The sequence below is a fragment of the Xenopus tropicalis genome, chromosome 6 (genome assembly GCF_000004195.4).
Source record: "Xenopus tropicalis strain Nigerian chromosome 6, UCB_Xtro_10.0, whole genome shotgun sequence".
NCBI classification, from domain to species: domain Eukaryota; kingdom Metazoa; phylum Chordata; class Amphibia; order Anura; family Pipidae; genus Xenopus; species Xenopus tropicalis.
Genome location: NC_030682.2, coordinates 128,032,953 through 128,051,999, shown reverse-complemented (window position 1 = coordinate 128,051,999; position 19,047 = coordinate 128,032,953). Strand labels below are relative to the sequence as shown.

The following is a 19,047-nucleotide window of genomic DNA, read 5'->3' as shown; positions in this document are numbered from 1 at the left end:
GGAGTTGGATTGTTGAATTGTGTTGGCCAGAGAATTTCTGCTCATGTTACAGCACATGGCGTCACCAGCAAACCTGAAGCAGAAATATGTGGATATTTCAAAATGTGCCTTAGTAAAGCCATATTAGGCCTGTACATTGGCGATAATGGAGCGGCTTAGTTAAATGTATTCCTAATGTTCACCAAGACATGAAAGTGTTGGGTCACTTTAAGTTAACTTTTAGCATGCTATAGAATGTCCTATCCCTTGCAACTTTGCAAATGCTTTTTATTATTTATTCTTTATATGAGTAAATAAGTACGAGTTGTCTTCTATCTCTTTTCAGCTCTCAAATCGGAGGCAACTGATAGGCAACTATTTCTCTGTGAGGCTACAATTGTAATCGTTATTTTTTATTACTTTTATCTTCCTGTTCAGTCCCTTTGCTATTTATATGGCAGTCTTTCATCCAAACCATTGCGCCATTGATAAGACCCTAGAATCCGATAGCTACTGAAATACAAATCTTCACAAAGTTTTGTGCTGGAATATCACAGTTTACATCAGACTACAAGTTTATTTAAAAGTGAACAAACCATTTAAATAGGAAATTGATCTTGCCTGGTGCAGAATGACCATACCATAGCAGGCCATGTTAGCAGCAAGTGTGGAGTATATGGAAGGTGCTCATTTGACAACACTGGGCAATTTGCTCCTGGGCAGTAACTCATGGCAACCAATTGGCAACCAATCACTTTTTTTTTTTTGAACAAGCTACAAATAAAATAATGAAAGTGAAAATGTAATTGGTGGCCATGGATTACTGCCCAGGTGCAATTTGCACTTGTAAAGAAGGCCTCATTCTCACTTCTGACTTTAATTTGTTGCCTGCTACTGTCTAACTGCAGCCACTTATGCCCCATCCGCACCAGTGTGTTGCACAATTCCCCATCTTTAGGGAACACACATTTACCCAAGTACTGGTGGGGGGGGGGGGGGGGGATTTACTAATATCTTGTTTGTGTGCCCCCAAACCAAGGCTTAATGTAGCTATATACGGGCCCGAGTCTAGCTGCCGATATTGGTCCCTTAGACAGATTCAGCAGCTTATTGGCCTGTGTATGGGCACTACCGACGGGCCTCCACAACCAACATCTGGCCTGAAATTTGGCAGGTTTGAATTTTCATTGGCTTGGGGACCCCATCGGCTTGTTGATGCGATCCCGAACCGACGGGCGCCTATACCCACCATTTGATCTTCTGGCCATAGGGCCAAATGGCCAATTTAGCCAGATATTGCCCACCTGTAGGTGTGAGCAGGTCTAAAGGTTCCCAGGGGCGCTTCTGCCATTAGGCGAGTTGAGAAACTCGCCTCAGGCGGCAGAAGCGCCCCAGTTACAAGGGGCGGCAAAAAGCCGCTCCTGGTAACTTTAAGAGACGAATTTCCGGTTTTTAAACCGGAAACTCGGCTCTTCTAGTGCAGAGAGCGCAATTGCGCTCTCTGCACTAGCGATCAGACCGCCCCCGGACCCACTCCTGCGCTGGAGAGGTGAGCCGGGGGAGCGGCATCCAGGAGCCGCCTCAGGCGGCAAGAGGGGCCCAAACGCCCCTGAAGGTTCCCATACACCTTTAGACCTATGGGTGGGCAATACTGGGAGAATCCAGGCTAATTCGATCGTTTGGTCCCAGGGCCAAATGGGGTATATGCAAGTTGGTCCGGGGACCACATCAACGAGCTGATTCAATTTCAGGCCAGATATCGGTCGGACAGGCCCGTCGGTAGTGCCCATACACAAGCCGATTAGCTGTTGAATCGGCCTGAGATATCTGCAGCTAGAATCAGCCTGTGTATGGGGACCTTTAGTGTGTATGGCCACCTTAATTCTTCAACATCTTCACACCCCCCAACAATCCCAAACAAGATATTAGAATAGCACAGTGTAGGAAGCACAAGGAAAACCATTTTGAGACAGAAGAATATTTTATTATGAAATACATCTACACAGAAAAAAAATGACATCATGAGCATCTAATAACAAGCGTTACATGTTCAGTAGCCACATGTTTCGTCACATGACTCAGTAATATGATGAAGGCCTTACATTTTATTTTCAAGCAACATGCACATTCATAGTATCAGTAATTAGTCTGTTCCTGTGGCACAGAAGCTTACAAAGCTTAGGATCATTGGCAATAAAACACTTGGCTTCTGCTGGGCCCAAGGAAAATTAACAGCAACTCTAGAGAGTAATAAAAATAAAGGGGAAAGGGTTTGTTTGTTTTTTATACTGTTTTTGGTTGTCAACCTGCATTGTTATTTGTTACTGAGTACCTGCCACAAACCTCCAAAAGTTAGTTATTTGGAAACAATTGACTTTTGACCAAATAAATATTGCTTTTCCTTGGAATAGGGATCAACAAGGCCTCTGGTATTCCAGTCTTTGACCACTTCGTTTTACTAGATTAATTCTAATCAGGAACCACTAAAAGAAGGATTTCATTTGTAAGGATATAAACACTGTATTTGTCTGGTAGCCATTTTGTTTGCGTTGTTAAACTGTGCTCATGCAACATTCTACATTAATGTGAATGATAAAGTCCTGCAGATCTCATATTGGAAGACAAAGCGAAAAGAAGCCCTACCTTGTAAGAAGTGTTTTAGATACAGCAACCAGGAACTAACACAGAAATACAGACTGGTTGGTCTTTTAGGGAAGAACATGTTTTACAAAGGACTCTGAATATCCTAAAGCTAAATGGTTTACAGATGCCCTTGCACAGAACTGCACGAAGCAAATAAATCAATACATTTAAGGGGTATAATAAATTTAGGCTGTAGATGTCCCAATTTACTGCCAAGGCAATTCTGGGATATGTAGTTGATGTAAGCAAAAAAAAGGCTGTCAATAGCAAGGCTTAGATATCGCAAAAAAAAAAAAAAAAAAAAATCTATCTTGCCTTGCATGGACTATAATAGAAACTATAGTTCTTGTTCCCTTAGCCGAGGCCTCCAATACTGACAATGGGAGTTGCCAGCCTACTGACTGGGAAGCCAATAAAAGGACAGTGGTCTATAAAAAGGGAGTTTAAAGCCTGAAACAATGGATTTCACTAATAAATGAAAAATTAAAATTAAAAAATGGGAATGAAATTTTTTTTTCCAGGTATCCTAAATACAGTGACTGGAGTGCAGAAGGACAAATATCTCTGCATGTAAACATTTTATATTTTGTTTTACAGTATATAAATGGCATTGACACCAGCAGGGACAGAAGGAAGTTTATGACAACACCAAACAATCATGTGGCTTATATTATTATATTGCAATAACATTCTGCCGACCATGATTTAATCCTCATGAGTAGTTTTTCTATTTCCCATATAAAAAAAAATCAGTTTGTAACAGTCTTGGGCCCAATATAACAGCACCTATAGGATACACAGGATATTTAGGCTCCATCTGCAACTGGTGAGAAGGTCATTCTACACTTTGGCCATAGCCACTAGGTGTTTATAGATTATAGAGCACGCCGCAATTTGCAAACCAGACATCTAACCTGCAAGCCTTTCCAGTTATTGAACTAGACTTCCCAGCATCCTCCAGCAGCATGGTCTGTGTTAGTACATGGTTGTAGTGCTGAAGATTAGCCATCCCTGCTATAAGGGAGACTTTATATGCAAGCTTAGATTTGGGAAAAAAAACACATAAAACAACGAATGTAAAATTGCTCATAATACTCTTCTAAGCAATCTTCTTACAATATGGTCTTTCTGATTTTTTCAACTGCTAATATAATGAATTTGGAACAGGCACAACTATTGGTCATTTTAAACAGCTTGCCGTCACTAGCTGAAAACCAATTTGTGAGAAAGACTCCCTTGTGATGTTGCTCTGAACATCAGACAACTCCTTTGCCCAATTTTCTAAGCAGATCACACACATACTTTTCTCGACGATGCAAATTCTTTACATTAACAGTTGAAACTGCCATCATCTTGAAAACTAGAAAAAAAAAAAAATCCAAAAAGGTTTAGAAGAGAACTCTATGCAATTTTACATTCATTCGAGGGTTTACCCAACCCTCAGACAGCAGATTACACCAGCGGAAGAAGCCATATTGCTTGCAATGACACCATTTGGTCATACCTACACTGTGGATATGGAAGCAAGACATCTGCTAAAGCAAACAATATGGTGGCTCCATTTTACTAGGGCAAGTAAGAGAAGCAAGGAGCTCCTGTGTGTAGTTAGTTATGTTCTCATATGCTGAGGAAGTGGGGGAAAAAAGTAGAAAAAAAATAAAGGCTACTTATACAGATGATTAGAATGATTCCTGATTACGCTAGAAGGCTGCCCAATGCAAGCAAAGCTCTGCAGCCTGTTAAACGGAAGTCAAAGGATCAGTGAATTAGCTCCAAACATATCCTTCAAATAAAGCACAAAAATAAAGACATTTTCAGAACAATAATTTTATACAATCTCATATCAAAAGGTATATACACTTTCTTTTTTTTTTTAATCTTATTTTATTGCAACATTTTGCAGATTATTGTTCCTACAATAAAGGCACATAGTGTCATCAGTAAAGCACAAACATCAAGGACTATTCCCTTTTCAGAATCAAGTGCTTTAAACAAAGACTATAAAATACCTGGCTACTCAGGCAACACAGCCAAAACTGTAGGTTTTTCAACCTTTGTGTGTTAGAAATAAACAAAGTACAAAAAAAAAAAAAAAATGATAACAGTTAACTTTATCTACAATATGGATGCCAAGCCTCCGACCCGCTGACTGCAGGACTTCAATTCCCAGAATTCCTCCAAAGAATGACAACAGCTGGAGAGACACAACTTGGACATTTCTAAGGTAGACTGCGACAAAAATTTGCGGAATTTCTTTCCTGCAATAGGCGTCATTCGAAAGTAACAAAGATCTTAGTGCAGGCTGCAAGCCCATCAATATCAAACAACTACTGACATAAAGCAGCAGGGTCCTCACTTACATGTCAGGAGATGGCGTTCAGTATATCTCTTAATACAGAAGGATAATGTAACAAGGTTACGGTGCAGAACAAAAGCAGACATTAGAGTGCATTAGCCATTCAGCTGCACTAGTTCCAAGGGGTTTAACCAGCAACTTAAAAAGGAGACATGGAGAAATAGGAAGGATCAGTTTTATTTTGAGCAACTAGCAAGTCCTTGAGTAAAAAAAAAAAAAAAAAATCTTACAAAAAAAAAAATAATATATATATATATATATAAACAGACCCAGGGGGGCCAAAAACTATTGTATAAGCACAAAAAAATTTGGCATTAAAAAAAAAATGTTTTGCACCAGCAGAAAAATGTTTAACAGTATTTCTAAAATAAATGCTATTTTTTTTTTTTTTAAATATATATTTTATTATTTCATATTTAGTTTTTTTTTCCTTTTTTATTTTCTTTACTACTGCTGCTACACTTTCTCCAGCAAAGGGAAAGTGCACCTCTCCAACGGAAGGCACAGTTTGCCACTTAAGTCTATTGTATAAATAGAAAGTCACTTGGATTCCCCTAGAAGGCTTAAGGGTAGTATGGATGTTCTTTGACTTGGTTTCGGCAAGGGAGATACAAGGGTAAGATGCGTGGCCAAGGATCCGGTCAAGCCTGTTCCAAGAGGTCTTCGACCAATCAAAGTTCTCCGTTAGTTTAAGGCAGAAAGTGATATTGAAGGGGCCAATCAGGCAAGTAGTTTGCAGTGCTTGTTTGGCTGATTGCATAATCATTGATGGGACCAAGGCATCCCGGTTTGGCAAGCATTACATATGTACCCAGAATTCATCAGGAAATGCCTGTTATAAAAATAAGAACACAACCAGACTGACTTAAAATTTGCTATGGCACAAATCCCATAAACTGCATTTATAAATAAAATGTATTTATACACCCAACTGATGTTCTGCATTTCTTATAAATAATTACACAAACTGTATACTGACTGTACAATGTTGCCAACTGTAAAGTATTATCAAGTTTATATACAAAACCTAAAATTTACACTCACTTTATACCCAGACCAACCAGAAGAGTAAAATAAATATATATATTTTTAAAATGAATGTGAGTCTGTGGATTATGGTTAATAAGAGCTGCGCTGGCAGATTTCTCTTGGATAAAGTATGATGCCTGCACATTCCATATTTTTAAGGATTTAAAAACCCTTCTAGGGTTAGCCCCTGTTATAAAAGATCACACCTTACCTTCTCTTCACAAACACTGGCACACTGGGCTCCTCTAAATACAAACCCATTCTTTGGGGTGAGTAAGCAGTGCCCGTGCCTGGTCATTCACTGGCAAAAGTCCATCTTCTGGAGAGTACTAGAAAGCAAGAAGAGAACATATAAATAGGGTTCACCACTGGCAAGCTTATTGGTGCTCATTGATAAACAACAACATGGCAGACTGTGGAAGCCAGCAGGTTAAATGACACAATGCCGAGGGCTGGTTACTGAATTCAAGAGGTTGAGAACTGAAGTAAGGCTGCCTTGCCCAGGGACCAGAAGGGACTGCGGATTAGAGAACACACTTAAGTATTTTGCGTTGTAGGCTATGTTTTTCTTCTACTCAGCCATCTATATACCTTCCAGGGAAAGGTGCGGTCATTATTTTCACCCCTTCATAGTACAGTAAAGGGAGACAATCCCATGGGACAATGTACTCCAATTGCAAACACTCAACAGTAGCCAACAGTAACATATTCCCATAGCAGCAGCCCTGCTGCAGGTCAGTAGCCAAAAGTGGAGCAGAGGTTAAATAGCATGGGTTGTTACTGATAGAATAAGTTAAAAAGGTCAATACTAGCAAGCATTTTGTACAGAAAAACATTCTTATTAGTAAATAAATAGGGCAAGAAAAAGAGTCAAGAGTCACCCATAATAATGAAGAGGAAGCTATCTAAAAGGCCACAGACTAGTACTTTTACACCACAGCATTGGGCAGTAGTAGAGTTTTGATTTTCACAATTTCCCTCTACAAAAACTGCAGAAATGACAAGTAAAGTTGTGGATGCATGCCCAAGTAAAACTGGCCATGCATCCACATACTGAAACACTGGATAAAAGGAACAATACTTTTTTGGGAGAACAGGCCTTAGAAGAAAACTATGCAATTCTAAAATCCCTATATGCTATACAGGTATGGAATCTGTTATCCGGAATGCTCGGGACCTGGGGTCTTCTGGATAAGGAATCTTTCTGTAATTTGGATCTCTATATTATTCATACTAAAAATCACGTAAACATAAATTAAACCCAATAGGACTGTTTTGCCTCCAAAAAGCATGAATTATATCTTAGTTGGGATCAAGTATAAGGCTATAATGGATGCTATACCTGTACTGGCCATATTAGTCTGTGGGCGCTTCCATTACTAAGAAGAAAAGTTGCTCACATATTCACATCACATATGGTTGTCCATCACACAGACTGAGATGAAAGCAGCAAAGCTCCAGCTGCACTGGTTCTGGGTCAGCCAATCACAACGTGTGGTTTACTCAGCCTGCTTTGATGTTGGTCCTCCATGCAATGGAATTAAATTGTACAAAGTAACTTACCTGGTAGCCTTGGAAGAAATTGAGAATCTCCTTTACACCAGAATTGTATGCCAGCCCCTGCATGCGTACCATTGCACCTGTATTGTGCGGGGGGATACTGCTGACACTGGCAGATGCCGGGAAGAACCCAAGACTACTTGGAGATCCTGGAGGACTAAATAAAGAACAGTATGGGAAAAAATTAAGAGGAAGGGAATAAAAATTGATCATTGCAGTTTTTATGTACTAACTGACATGTTTTCTAAGCAAGCTATATCGTTCTTTGCACAGTATATAGGAGATGCACATAACCTATAAGCAACACAGAGCAAAGGAAAAGCCAATAATGCCAGTATAAGTATATGAAATACAAAGACAACAATTCCCCCCCCCCCCCCTAACATTTCTTCAGAAACCAGCACTGAAGGTGACACAGATTACCAGGAAGCCGTTTGCCATTGCCACCCCTTAATTATTTCTTTCTAAGGAAGAAACAGAAAAGCAAACATGTGCATACACGATCATACAGCCAAGGGGCCCTGTGTGTACAAAACTCATTTTGAGAGGAGAACTTACACCCCAGAGCAATCTGTGTAGCCAGCTGTAAAGCATAGAATGTCACAATATTCATTATAGCATGCTGAGAGTCACACAGAACCGAACATCTAGAAATACACAGCTGAGCGTGGTGGCACTGGTGGCCCTTAGTTTATGGAAATGGGATACTTTCTGTAGGATACAGATTGCACCAAAACTAAAGAAATACTGGTATATAGGGGGAAAATTTCTGTATAAAGATGCCACCTCATCCCCCCCAAAAAAATTGGTGACATACACTTGAAATATTATTGGGCAGCTGAGATTCCGAGAAAGAAACTTGACCTTGCATACAGTTATTTTCACTGCAGGGCAACTATTTGGCAGGTCAGAGCATTTCTACTCATTTAATGTGGAGATTTACTGTTACATTCTTAGCTTATTACTATTTCATGCTCTTGAATTTAAATATACTCTTTTAAAAGGAAAGACCATGCCTGCCTGTCTTCCATGGCACCTCGGCTCCCTCCTTTCCTTTTTCTACAGCTGCTTCCTGCTCTTGTTTACCTGTTTATTGCTGCTCATTAAAGCAGAGTTTCCAGTTGCATTATGTAAGGACTCCCAGCAGGCCAGACTTTTGGGCTAGCCTGGCTTAAACACAGGTGAGCTACAAGTTAACCAGTCATGGGATGCTAGATGACATGCACTATAGCTGGGATAGTCCTAAAATCAGTTTTTTTAGCATTTTTTTTTTTTAATTAAAGACTATGACATAAAAGTGAAGTGGTTGGATAAGCAAGATTTTCTCTCTGAACTAATTAACCTTTCCAGCCTTTTAGGGCTCTGGCACACGGGGGAGATTAGTCGCCCGCGACAAAACTCCCTGTTCGCAGGCGACTAATCTCCCCGAGTTGCCTACCCTTGCCATCCCGCCGGCGAACATGTAAGTCGGGGCGGGGCGATTTCAGGAAATCGGCGAAAAAGACTCGCAAGTCTTTTTCGCCGATTTGAGCGAAATCGCGCCGCCGCGTCTGCCATCCCGCCGGCGACTTACATGTTCGCTGGCGGGATGGCAGGGGTAGGCAACTCGGGGAGATTAGTCGCCCGCGAACAGGGAGTTTTGTCGCGGGCGACTAATCTCCCCCGTGTGCCAGAGCCCTTATCTACCCTGTCCCACAGCCATTAAAAGAGAACACAAAATGTTAATAAAATGACCATTACTTATCCTCATTTCCTTTCTGTAAAGTTACTGACCTTCGTCATAAAGATGTAAAAGTGTGGATGAGTCAGGGCAAACTGGATATTGGGGCAAACCCCAGAGGGACAACAATATTTTTTTATAGACCTTCACTTTAAACTGGGCCCGCTGCTATATTCAAAACCATTAGGCAGGGGTACAATGAGGCTGTGACCCCAAAATTCATATAGACAGAAAATGAGAACACCTATTTTTCTGTCTATACGAGTTTTGTGGTCACAGAAAAACATTCCCTGATTTGTTTAAAGGGGAGGGCATAGCTTGGTAGCTTAATGCACAGAATGTCTTATTGTCTTGATAATGGGCGAGTACAGAGGAACTCTTGTTTTCTGCCCACTTAAACTGGGCCCATGGGGCAGTGTTATGGCCTTTGTGCTCCTGAAATACCAGAAGCATTTTGATTCTCAGCCAGGCATGGCCAACACCCCACAAGGCCCTCTCTACTCCAGCGCTTAAAGGGTAATTCTTAATGGCTTGTATCAGGCAACTATAACGCTTTCACAGCCAAGGTTTCATCAGTTCCTTGATGTTGCCTCCCCCCCATCACTGCTTAGGATTTGCCAGGCCCCGTGCTTACCTGGGATAATATGCTGTGTAGTTCATAAAGAGCTGGGCACCTGCGGGATAGTAGGCAGCAGATGGTTGTAAACTGCGAGGGTTCAGGAGCAGCGAGGGCTGATAGAGAGCTGCAGCTTCTGTAGGAATAACAGCTGCCTGGGCTGGGAATGTGTAAGATGGGGGAGAAAGACCTAAGAGAAGGAGAAATACTATTAGAAACAATTGACACTGTGCACTTCTCAGGCACACAATACAATGCACTACAGCTAAGCTGAGGAGGGGTTGGGGGTGACATTTTTGTAGCTGTAATAGGGGCTTTCCACATGTTTCTGTACTAGAACTCTCAGCTTAAAAGCTGTTTGTGGGATACTGGAGTTGTAGTCCAGCTGGTGGTACATGCCTGCTGCAATGTTGTAGGTCACAACTGGAATTCTTCATGCAACAGTATTCTGCTAGTTCTGCAACATCTAGAGGCAAACAGCAGCAGTCTGTTTTAATATGTACACCTATCCCCGCCATTCTTGCTTTAAGGCTCATTGCACATACTGATGGAGCAAACAAAACTGCTCCACCTCTAGGCTTGTTTTCCTGTGCCTTTTTTTAATAGAAACATTTGTCACATATTTCAGTTTAGGCATCACATTATTTATAATGTAATTTAATACACCACATTCCGACTAAACGGTTCCTATGTTTCCCCTGTAACTGGTGGAGGTTTAATGCCCTCGGGCCATTTTTATTGTCCAGTGTGTTACTAAGGACTCAACAAGTCCTAGCTTATTATGGCCAAACTCGCTTTTTGTTTCCTTTACACACAATACAGGGTGTAGCTCAACAGAACAACTCACAAAACAGCACATGTACTGGCTCCTTGTTGGCTATAACACCAAGGGGTGTTTTTGCTTGCCTTTTTTTTTCCCTTTTTTTTTTGTTTAAAAAAGGTGCCTTCAGATTTCTATTGAGGCTATTGAGGGTGCTGGGTAATTACTATAAGAAAAAGGCTAATGTACAAATTTACCAAGGACATTTAATTGGGGCACTGAAACTAACCCTTCCTACAGTTTTGACTTTATTGGGTCTTAAAAGGAGACATATTGGATAAATGGGAAAAAATGCTAATTTTGTAGGCAATTATGAATAATATACGGTGCTGGTTTCCCTTTGGGCTAAACATTAATCCTATCTGTAACAATTGCCCCTTTATTGGAGCTCCCTATAGATCCTCTCACTTCTCTGCCCGAGTTTGAAATGGAGAGTGGGCGTATCCTAACGGTCCCTGCCAGAAGCACAGTAGGAGGGGGAGATCCAATCACAGCCCTGCACTCACAAAAGCACAGACAGGCTTCAGTTCCCTATCAGGTCAGCCTAGCTGCTGATTGGTTCCTATCCTACAGTGCAGGGTACGGAGGGCCGCCGGCTCCCCAGCTCATCCAGAGAACTCAGCCAGCAGGAAGTGGCACAGATGGGCGGGGCTAGTGGGGTTTGGGGGGAATTTCTCAAAAAATCAGTCCAAAACACAACTTTTTAAGCACATTCCTTCTATATCTAGAGGAGTATAATTCACTGGTACATTCATAATTTTTATAGGATATGTCTCCTTTAAGACAAACAAACAGCAAACTGCCAGCCCGTGCAGGTTTCAGCCTATGCAATAGTGAAGTACAGAACTACAGTACTATTTTTCATATGGACCTCTGCTTGCATCTGACATCTACCTCAGGGACTGTAATTACACAGCAGTTCTTTTTGCAAAGCAGAGCTAGAGATTTCAGAAGTAACATCATAGTTATCCAGTTGTCAAACCAAAATTCCACACTTTCTATGAAAGAACCATATTCCCCATTTTTCATTAATCAAATGAATCCCAGCCCCAGTGGAATGTACAATGGTAAAGGCCCTATCAGACAAGCACAATTTGGTAAATATCATCAGGTGCCAAATAACAGACACGAGAAGAACATAAAACACCATGCCATGGTTTCAGTCAAACACAGGACCCAGTGGTTTGTGTTTTGGTTTTATTTGTTACTGCCCCCACTAAGATTTTATGGTGCCTAACTTCCAAAGAAGATGCAAGGAGTGAAATCAGTGGAAAATGAACTATACAAGCCACATACATGATCCTGGCTACGTTAAACCCCTGCAAAGCAGCACAGCTTTCAACAGAGGGCAGGGTTCCCAGCATTACATTACACTGCAGCCACTAGCATATATCATGTGTTTTTGTCCTGACTTCAAGCACATAACAGCTTCTTGTGGCACTACCTCTATATGTCATACCCTGCTCTCCATTCTAAGCAGACAGTGTTTCTAATAGTGCTCAGTTTGCTTTATTTTGGTGCAAGATGCAGGTTAAATCTTGGCCGGTACACCTTGGCGTAAACAGACAATTTACTTTTCCCGACATGATTGTGGCCCTCAAGGCATAAAGAGCCCATACTCTGAAAAGACAGGAGAGGGCTTGATGATTTGTGCCACTAAGTGTATTTAGGCAGAAGCTATAAAGCTAGTGCAGACACAGATCACAAAAGAGCAGTCTTCACATTCCAAAGTAAAACCTCCATATTGCAAAGTTGCAGCAAGCCTTCTGTAATGGGCTTGATCCCTGTATGTTTTCATTTTAGCTCTCATTTAAGTGTCTACTAAGGTGCATGTAATTTTCACAAAAGAATGGCAGGAGATAGATATTATATAATACACAAGATGAATATCCTGTAAATCATGTCCTTATAAATGGTGCTTAGTGATGTCACTTGTCACAACTCACAAACTTGTGTATTATAAAAATAATGTACCCCCTTCTGTAAAACATGAGGATATTAGAAGTCACCTTGCAGGCCTTTCGTCTTGTGGCTTTATATGGTTATGGAGCTCCTTGGTGACATATACATATACATCACACACACACACACACACACACACACACACACACACACTATATAAGCCAACCTCCATAAAAAAGCTCCAGAGAATTAAGTGATAATTTTTCCCCAAGTGCATTCTGTAATGTTATGTTGTTGTGATATTGATTTGGTGCCAATTCCCAACAAGTGATAATCAATAAGTGGACAAAATGTTCTATTTTACAAATGTCCCATAACTGCACCAGCATGGTTAAGATTTTCCAGCAGAGTCTTTGCCATACTACTACTACTACAAAAAAAAAAAAATATATACCACACACACATTTCCCTCCCATTAAAGTAAATATATGACTTAGGTGGACCATCCGATTTATATTATGCCTATCCAGTAAACAATGCTCAATTTGTTACTGTACTAATCTAAAGCCATCCTGTATTATCCTAACCTATATTATATTGCTACCCCTGTGCTCATGTATTTTAAATAACTGCAAAAAAAAAAATTCTTCTCATGAACATAACAAAATGCTTAAAACCTACATTCCCTTCAAACAGAGTAATATGCTAAAAGTATCCATTTTTCATTGCACCCTGTCTGCATATGTCTGCTATACCCTTGCCCCAGCTGAACAATACTCCATAGCGAACAGAAGCACAGATATTATGGCAATAAAGGAACAGCGGTCTTTGGCTATGGATAATTCCTCAGTCAAGCCAAGATTTATGTAAAGCAAGTATATTATGTATACTTTTATATTTACAGGATATACTAGATACTTTCCTCTCATCATTTCATTTGTCTGCCCTACTTATAGAGCAGCATCTCAAACAAGAGCAGATAAATGTAACATTTGACACATCCTATTGCTATGCTTGGCCTCAACAGGCTTTGCCACAACACAGAAACCCCATCAGTTAAACAAAAGCCTTGGTTTTGTCTTGGCTTATTATTAACATACGCATTTGTTGAATTTTACAAAAGAGTCACTTGTAATTTTCAATTTCTCCTTAAACGGCCAATTCTACACAGAAACAAAAGAGGATTAAAGCAGAAATAACATTCACTGCTGTTTAAATTGAGAGAGGCAAAAGACTGCTTCCCTCCAGGGTCTCACCTTGATTCAGCCTCTGCTGGATATTCCTCAAAAATCTCAAACTTTTGGCGACTTTTCATGGATTTTAACATAGCCTCAGATGGCAAGCCTTGTGGGCCAGTTCCTCCATTGATTACTAAATCTCTGTGGGATAGTCGCAATATCCATTTAAAACGGATTACGAGATGTGCTACGTTCCCGACATACCACAGGCCAGATGCTACCCGTGCCCCACACAGTATGTATGCCACAGTCTGAGTGTCTCGTCATTAGTGTGAGTGATTGCATGCACCTCATACCCACCTACGTTTCAGCCTGCCCAAAGCTTGAGAACCTTTGCCGTACATACTCTAAACCACCATGACAGTGCTGTTCACACCCTAGTTGCGTTATTAAATTACCAGGACATTGGTTGGCACAGAAGGCTCTACATTTTAAAAGAAGTGTGGATATTACATGGAATACGCTGCATACTAACAGGATTGCTGAGCGAAAAAGTAATCATGTGCATGCTGTAAGGTGCAGTCCCACAAATATCCATATAGAGCAGGCTGAGCCAGCCATTGCTAAGCTGCAACTTCCAGTAGAGACTCCCATGTACATGGGCATTTGTAGTTCAGCAACAGCTTAGCTATCCCTGCTCTAGAGCTAAAATGGCATTTAAGGTTGTTTGTGGGCCTACCAGCTAGCCCACACTTGGCTTATGCTTTAAAGTAATCTAAAATGGCAACTCAGAGCACAGAAAATATTTTCTTTATGCAAAAAGGAGATACACAAATATGAGGGATTCTTAATATCATCCATTTCACCTCGGCCATAGCATCTCCATGAAGTGAATTATTAAACAAAGCCCCTCAGAATGGGGGTGGAGATGTTGGAGAGTGGGACTGCACCGCTAGCTGTATCTGGCCGCAGTGCTCAGTTCAGAAACAATAAAAGTGTAATTAGCCAGCCAGAAGAAATCATGGATGTTGGCTCTACCACTTACATTAGTCCAGCAACCCCCCTCCAGAAAAATTGGTTTGATGCATGTTTAAGCCCCCAATACGTCACCCACCAAAAATAATTGTATTTGTTGTTGATTTGTGAAGTTGCTCATAACCAGTGAATCTGTGGAGTAAATTAAAGCCCAGTACCCAAGAGAGAAAGCTGTTCCAGCACCTACCAGCAACAAGCGAAGAGAAGCGGCAAGACCCAAAGCCCAGACTTACATGGTAACTTACATGGCGGCGGGGACAAGCCATTGCGATTTAAAGTTCCCCCCATTAAGACAAAGTTCATTTCCTCTGCTGAACACTGAAACACCTCCACATATCTGTCCTTCATGGTCTTCTTGTGGCACTTCTGTGCTGCCAGATACGCCCGGTCTGCCGATTTCATCTGAATAAACGAGTCCCCAGATGGACGGCCCTGGTGACAAAGAACATGAATGAGAAAGTTTTCTATGAACGGACAATGGGAAATCCAAACAAACAATGGTTAACCGTTTGTGCTAAAAGGGCTCATTTAAAAGTCACACACACAGTGCCATGCATACAACTGCACTATGGTAGGGCAAAGGTTAATTTGCTAATTGCATAAGTAACATACTGGTCTTTCAATTATTTCTATATGTGCAACATTGCCAAAACACATACCAAACCAACACCAGTTAGCTTCTACTTGTTCGGCACAAGCAAAACTATAGCTGGTCATATACACATCAATACTGGCCTCCCACACAGTCACACTTGACCAAGTTGCCAGATTATTAGTCTGTGTACGATGCAAAAACGAAGGTACCTGGAGTGATATCTGGCTGAGGCTCAGCCACAAATCACTGGAAAATCCCAGAAGATATGGACTGCATCTAAGATAGATATATATATATATATAGAGAGATATATAGAGAGATATAGATATATATAGAGAGATATATAGATATATATAGATATATATATAGATATATATAGATAGATTTATAGATATATAGATAGATTTATAGATATATAGATAGATATAGATATATAGATAGATATAGATATAGATATATATATATATATATATATATATATATATATATCTAAGATAGATATTGTCTTTTCCAATCAAGGTCAGCACAGGCCCCTATGTGACCCAATGTGGCTCAGTGGGTTGCTGCTGCCTTGGAGTGCTGGGGTCCTGAAGTCTACTCCAGCCAGGGCATTATCTGCAAGGAGTTTGTATGCTCTCCCCATGTCTGTATGCGATTCCTCCAGGAAATCCAGTTTCCTCCCACACTTCAAAAACATACAGGCAGGTGAATTCCAAATAAAAAAACTGTCCCTAATGTAAGTGAATGTAATAGGGACCTTAGACCATGGATCCTCAAACTACGGCCCACAGGCCGGATCTGGCCACCCCAAGGTAATTTACCTGGCCCCTGCTGCATCCTCTCCCCTGGCTAGTGTGCCTGTCTATAAATACTGGGGAAAAAACCCACCACCGCTAAAGCTCTTGACCAAGTTGGCAGCTTATTAGACCATGTATGGTGCCAAAATGAGAGGTGCCTAAACCAATATCTGACTGGGGCTCAGAGACATACCAATTCTAAGGGTGAGGACTACATCTAACCATGTCTGCACAGGCCCCCCCCAACCAATGCACTACCCAGGCCTAGGGTTGCCACCTTTTTAGGGGCAAGTTACAAGCCAGCAGGGGGGAAGTGACAAAAGGGCAGCCCATGATGTTAAAGGGGGTAGGGTTGATGATGAAAGAGGGTCACAGGTGACTTCAGGAGGATTGGAAAGAGGAAAAGGGTAGGTTTCTGCTAGATTCTGGGCAGATCAGGGGCTGAATTTAAATTGCTGGTACATTTTTAATACCGGCCCAAGCCTTGGTAGGTAGGGAAACCCTTCCTGGGTTCCATCTTATTTTATGAAATCTTGCTTACCAAGCAGATTTTTCAATGTAGTGTCAGGTGTAGGAGCTGCTGTGAATGACACCACTACATGCACTGATGTTTGCAAATGAACCCATTGCCTCATGGGAATAGACAGACTCATCATGACCCAAACCACAGAGGGGAGTAATACTCAGTACAGTTATTAGTACATCACAAACAAATGCTGTAATTTTACCCACACGTGACCGTGTAAGCAGCTTGGGAACATCCGTTATAAACAGACTCCTACTCCCAGCTTGGCATTTAATGTGTAGTTTTACTACAATGGTGCAATGCAGTACAGCTCAGCTATCTAGTGTAATGAGTAGGTAACAGCACCGGATGCTGATAAGTAAGGCTCAACTTTATTGCCATTAAATAAATGGGAGGTGTTTACCTGTAACAACTCAGGTTTTACAGTCATTTCCTTGTGACCTTGATCAAGTCACCCTCTCCCAGGCTGTCACAGGTATGGTTGTGCAAATGTAAATACTGTGAGTGGGGCCTGGCATTGCTGCTCTGTGCGGTTATCCCAAACTCAGATTATTAGAATACTGTACATACAGATTACTGTCAATTCCGGTACATTATCCAAGAGCAGATAGCAATATTGTGCATACAGAATACTGCAAATTCCTGTACCTTATCCCAAACTGCTGCCAGCAATAGCTAACATACAAGCTGCTCTTATGCAAGCTCTAGAGGAGCCTAACATATATGAGCTTGCTTTTGTCATTTAAAAAGGAGAAAACTATTTTGCCATAGATTCTGTACGTCATTTACTATATCTCTTGGAGCACAATAATGCCCCTGGCCTACATTTGCAAGATGCATGAAAATACTGCTGGATAATACGCAGAAGTCAGGGCTACACGGGGAGATTAGTCGCACTGCAACAAATCTCTGTTGTCTCCCCGGGTACCCCTGCCCTAAAGGTAAAGTTCTACTGTACATAGATACCAAGTCATATCTTTCAATGTGGCCAAACAAAATCCTCTTGCTGACAAGCAGCCTGCACTTTGGTCTTATCTTTACATGCGCCCACCTTAATGCCAGATCAGGCAACAGGCTAAAGCATAGGTTAGCAAGTCAGCACAGAGGCCTTACCATAGCTGCATCTTGGTGGATATACCCATCGTAAGGTGGATCAACCAATGTCTGAGTGATAACTGGGCATATATTGATCGGGCAGGTTTGATTTTCCTGTTGGGGGCCAAATTATTGAATCTGCCAGATATCTCCCAGCTAAAGATGTATATCTGGGAAAGGATTGTGTATGGCCAGCTTTAAAAGCACTAAGGGTAAGGCCCTGTGGGACGAATCACACGCAGACTGACAATCTGCTTTGTGGGGCCTAAAGGTGGCCTTACATGTTACAATAATGAACTTTCCTGCGACTGCTGGTTGCAGAAAAGATTGTTCATCCACTCCACTAACATTAAGAGCCGAATTGTTTCTACCTGCATATCTGACAATGGAATTTTACCCCTATCTGAAGATACAGCATTGACCTACTGCCGATTTTCAGGGCGCCTTCAAAAGGTGCGCAAATTTCAATTTTCCACCATGGCCAGTCGACGAGACGACAGAGATTGTTTGCCTCATCAACCCACACGAATCACACTAGTGACATCACAGCATAGTTACAGAGAACCCAACGTTGGATCAATTTTTGATGTTTAATGTTCTCAAACTTGTCATATCCATTTGAACAGAGTATCCCCCCCTCCCCCATAAAGGTGATATAATTGTATGATCATCACGCTTATAGCAGAAACTAATATAGAAACTGTTCCACTTCACAATAAACTCACTTGGTGATTGAGTACCATGTGGACCCCATGTGTCCTGATATCTGCAGAGAATTCTCCCAAAAACTCCAAGATATCCTCGATAGTAGCAGCATAAGGAAGCCCTCTGAGGCGTATGCAGTCTCTCACATTCACTGGAGGAATGAACGGCTGAGGTAGTACAGGAATGATGGGAGGAGTGGGAAGAGGGATAAGAGGCGCAGAGGAATATCTGTTCAGGACCTGTTGAATAAAAAACAAACAAAAAAAAACGGTAACTATGTAGCAGCATCCAGCCATTTTTAGCCATAGCTCAGCTTTAATTTTGATCGGCTCAGCCAAATAGCTTTGCATCTGCATGGGGCATGCTGTAAATGGAATGTTCAGGAGCAATATTAAAACAGAGCCTCACTGTACCATATTAAAAGAGAAACTCCAGCTTCTGAGGGGCTAGTCTTAAGGAACTGTTCCAAACCATATTATTACATTAAAAAT

The 19,047-nt window shown here is 41.3% G+C and overlaps 1 protein-coding gene across 4 annotated transcripts in view; it reads right to left on the bottom strand.

The window, feature by feature from the left end:
- Window positions 1-1,941: 1,941 nt before the first annotated feature.
- esrp1 (epithelial splicing regulatory protein 1) overlaps window positions 1,942-19,047 on the bottom strand; it is a 45,554-nt gene continuing 28,448 nt past the window's right edge. Inside the window, exons 11-16 of one of the 4 annotated variants that reach the window (XM_012964536.3) lie at window positions 18,577-18,795; window positions 15,084-15,270; window positions 9,922-10,093; window positions 7,571-7,724; window positions 6,219-6,336; window positions 1,942-5,810 (exon numbers count right to left, since the gene is read on the bottom strand). In XM_012964536.3, the coding sequence (XP_012819990.1) occupies window positions 6,253-6,336; window positions 7,571-7,724; window positions 9,922-10,093; window positions 15,084-15,270; window positions 18,577-18,795 (816 nt within the window). In that variant the 3' untranslated portion in view covers window positions 1,942-5,810; window positions 6,219-6,252. 4 annotated transcript variants of the gene reach the window in all.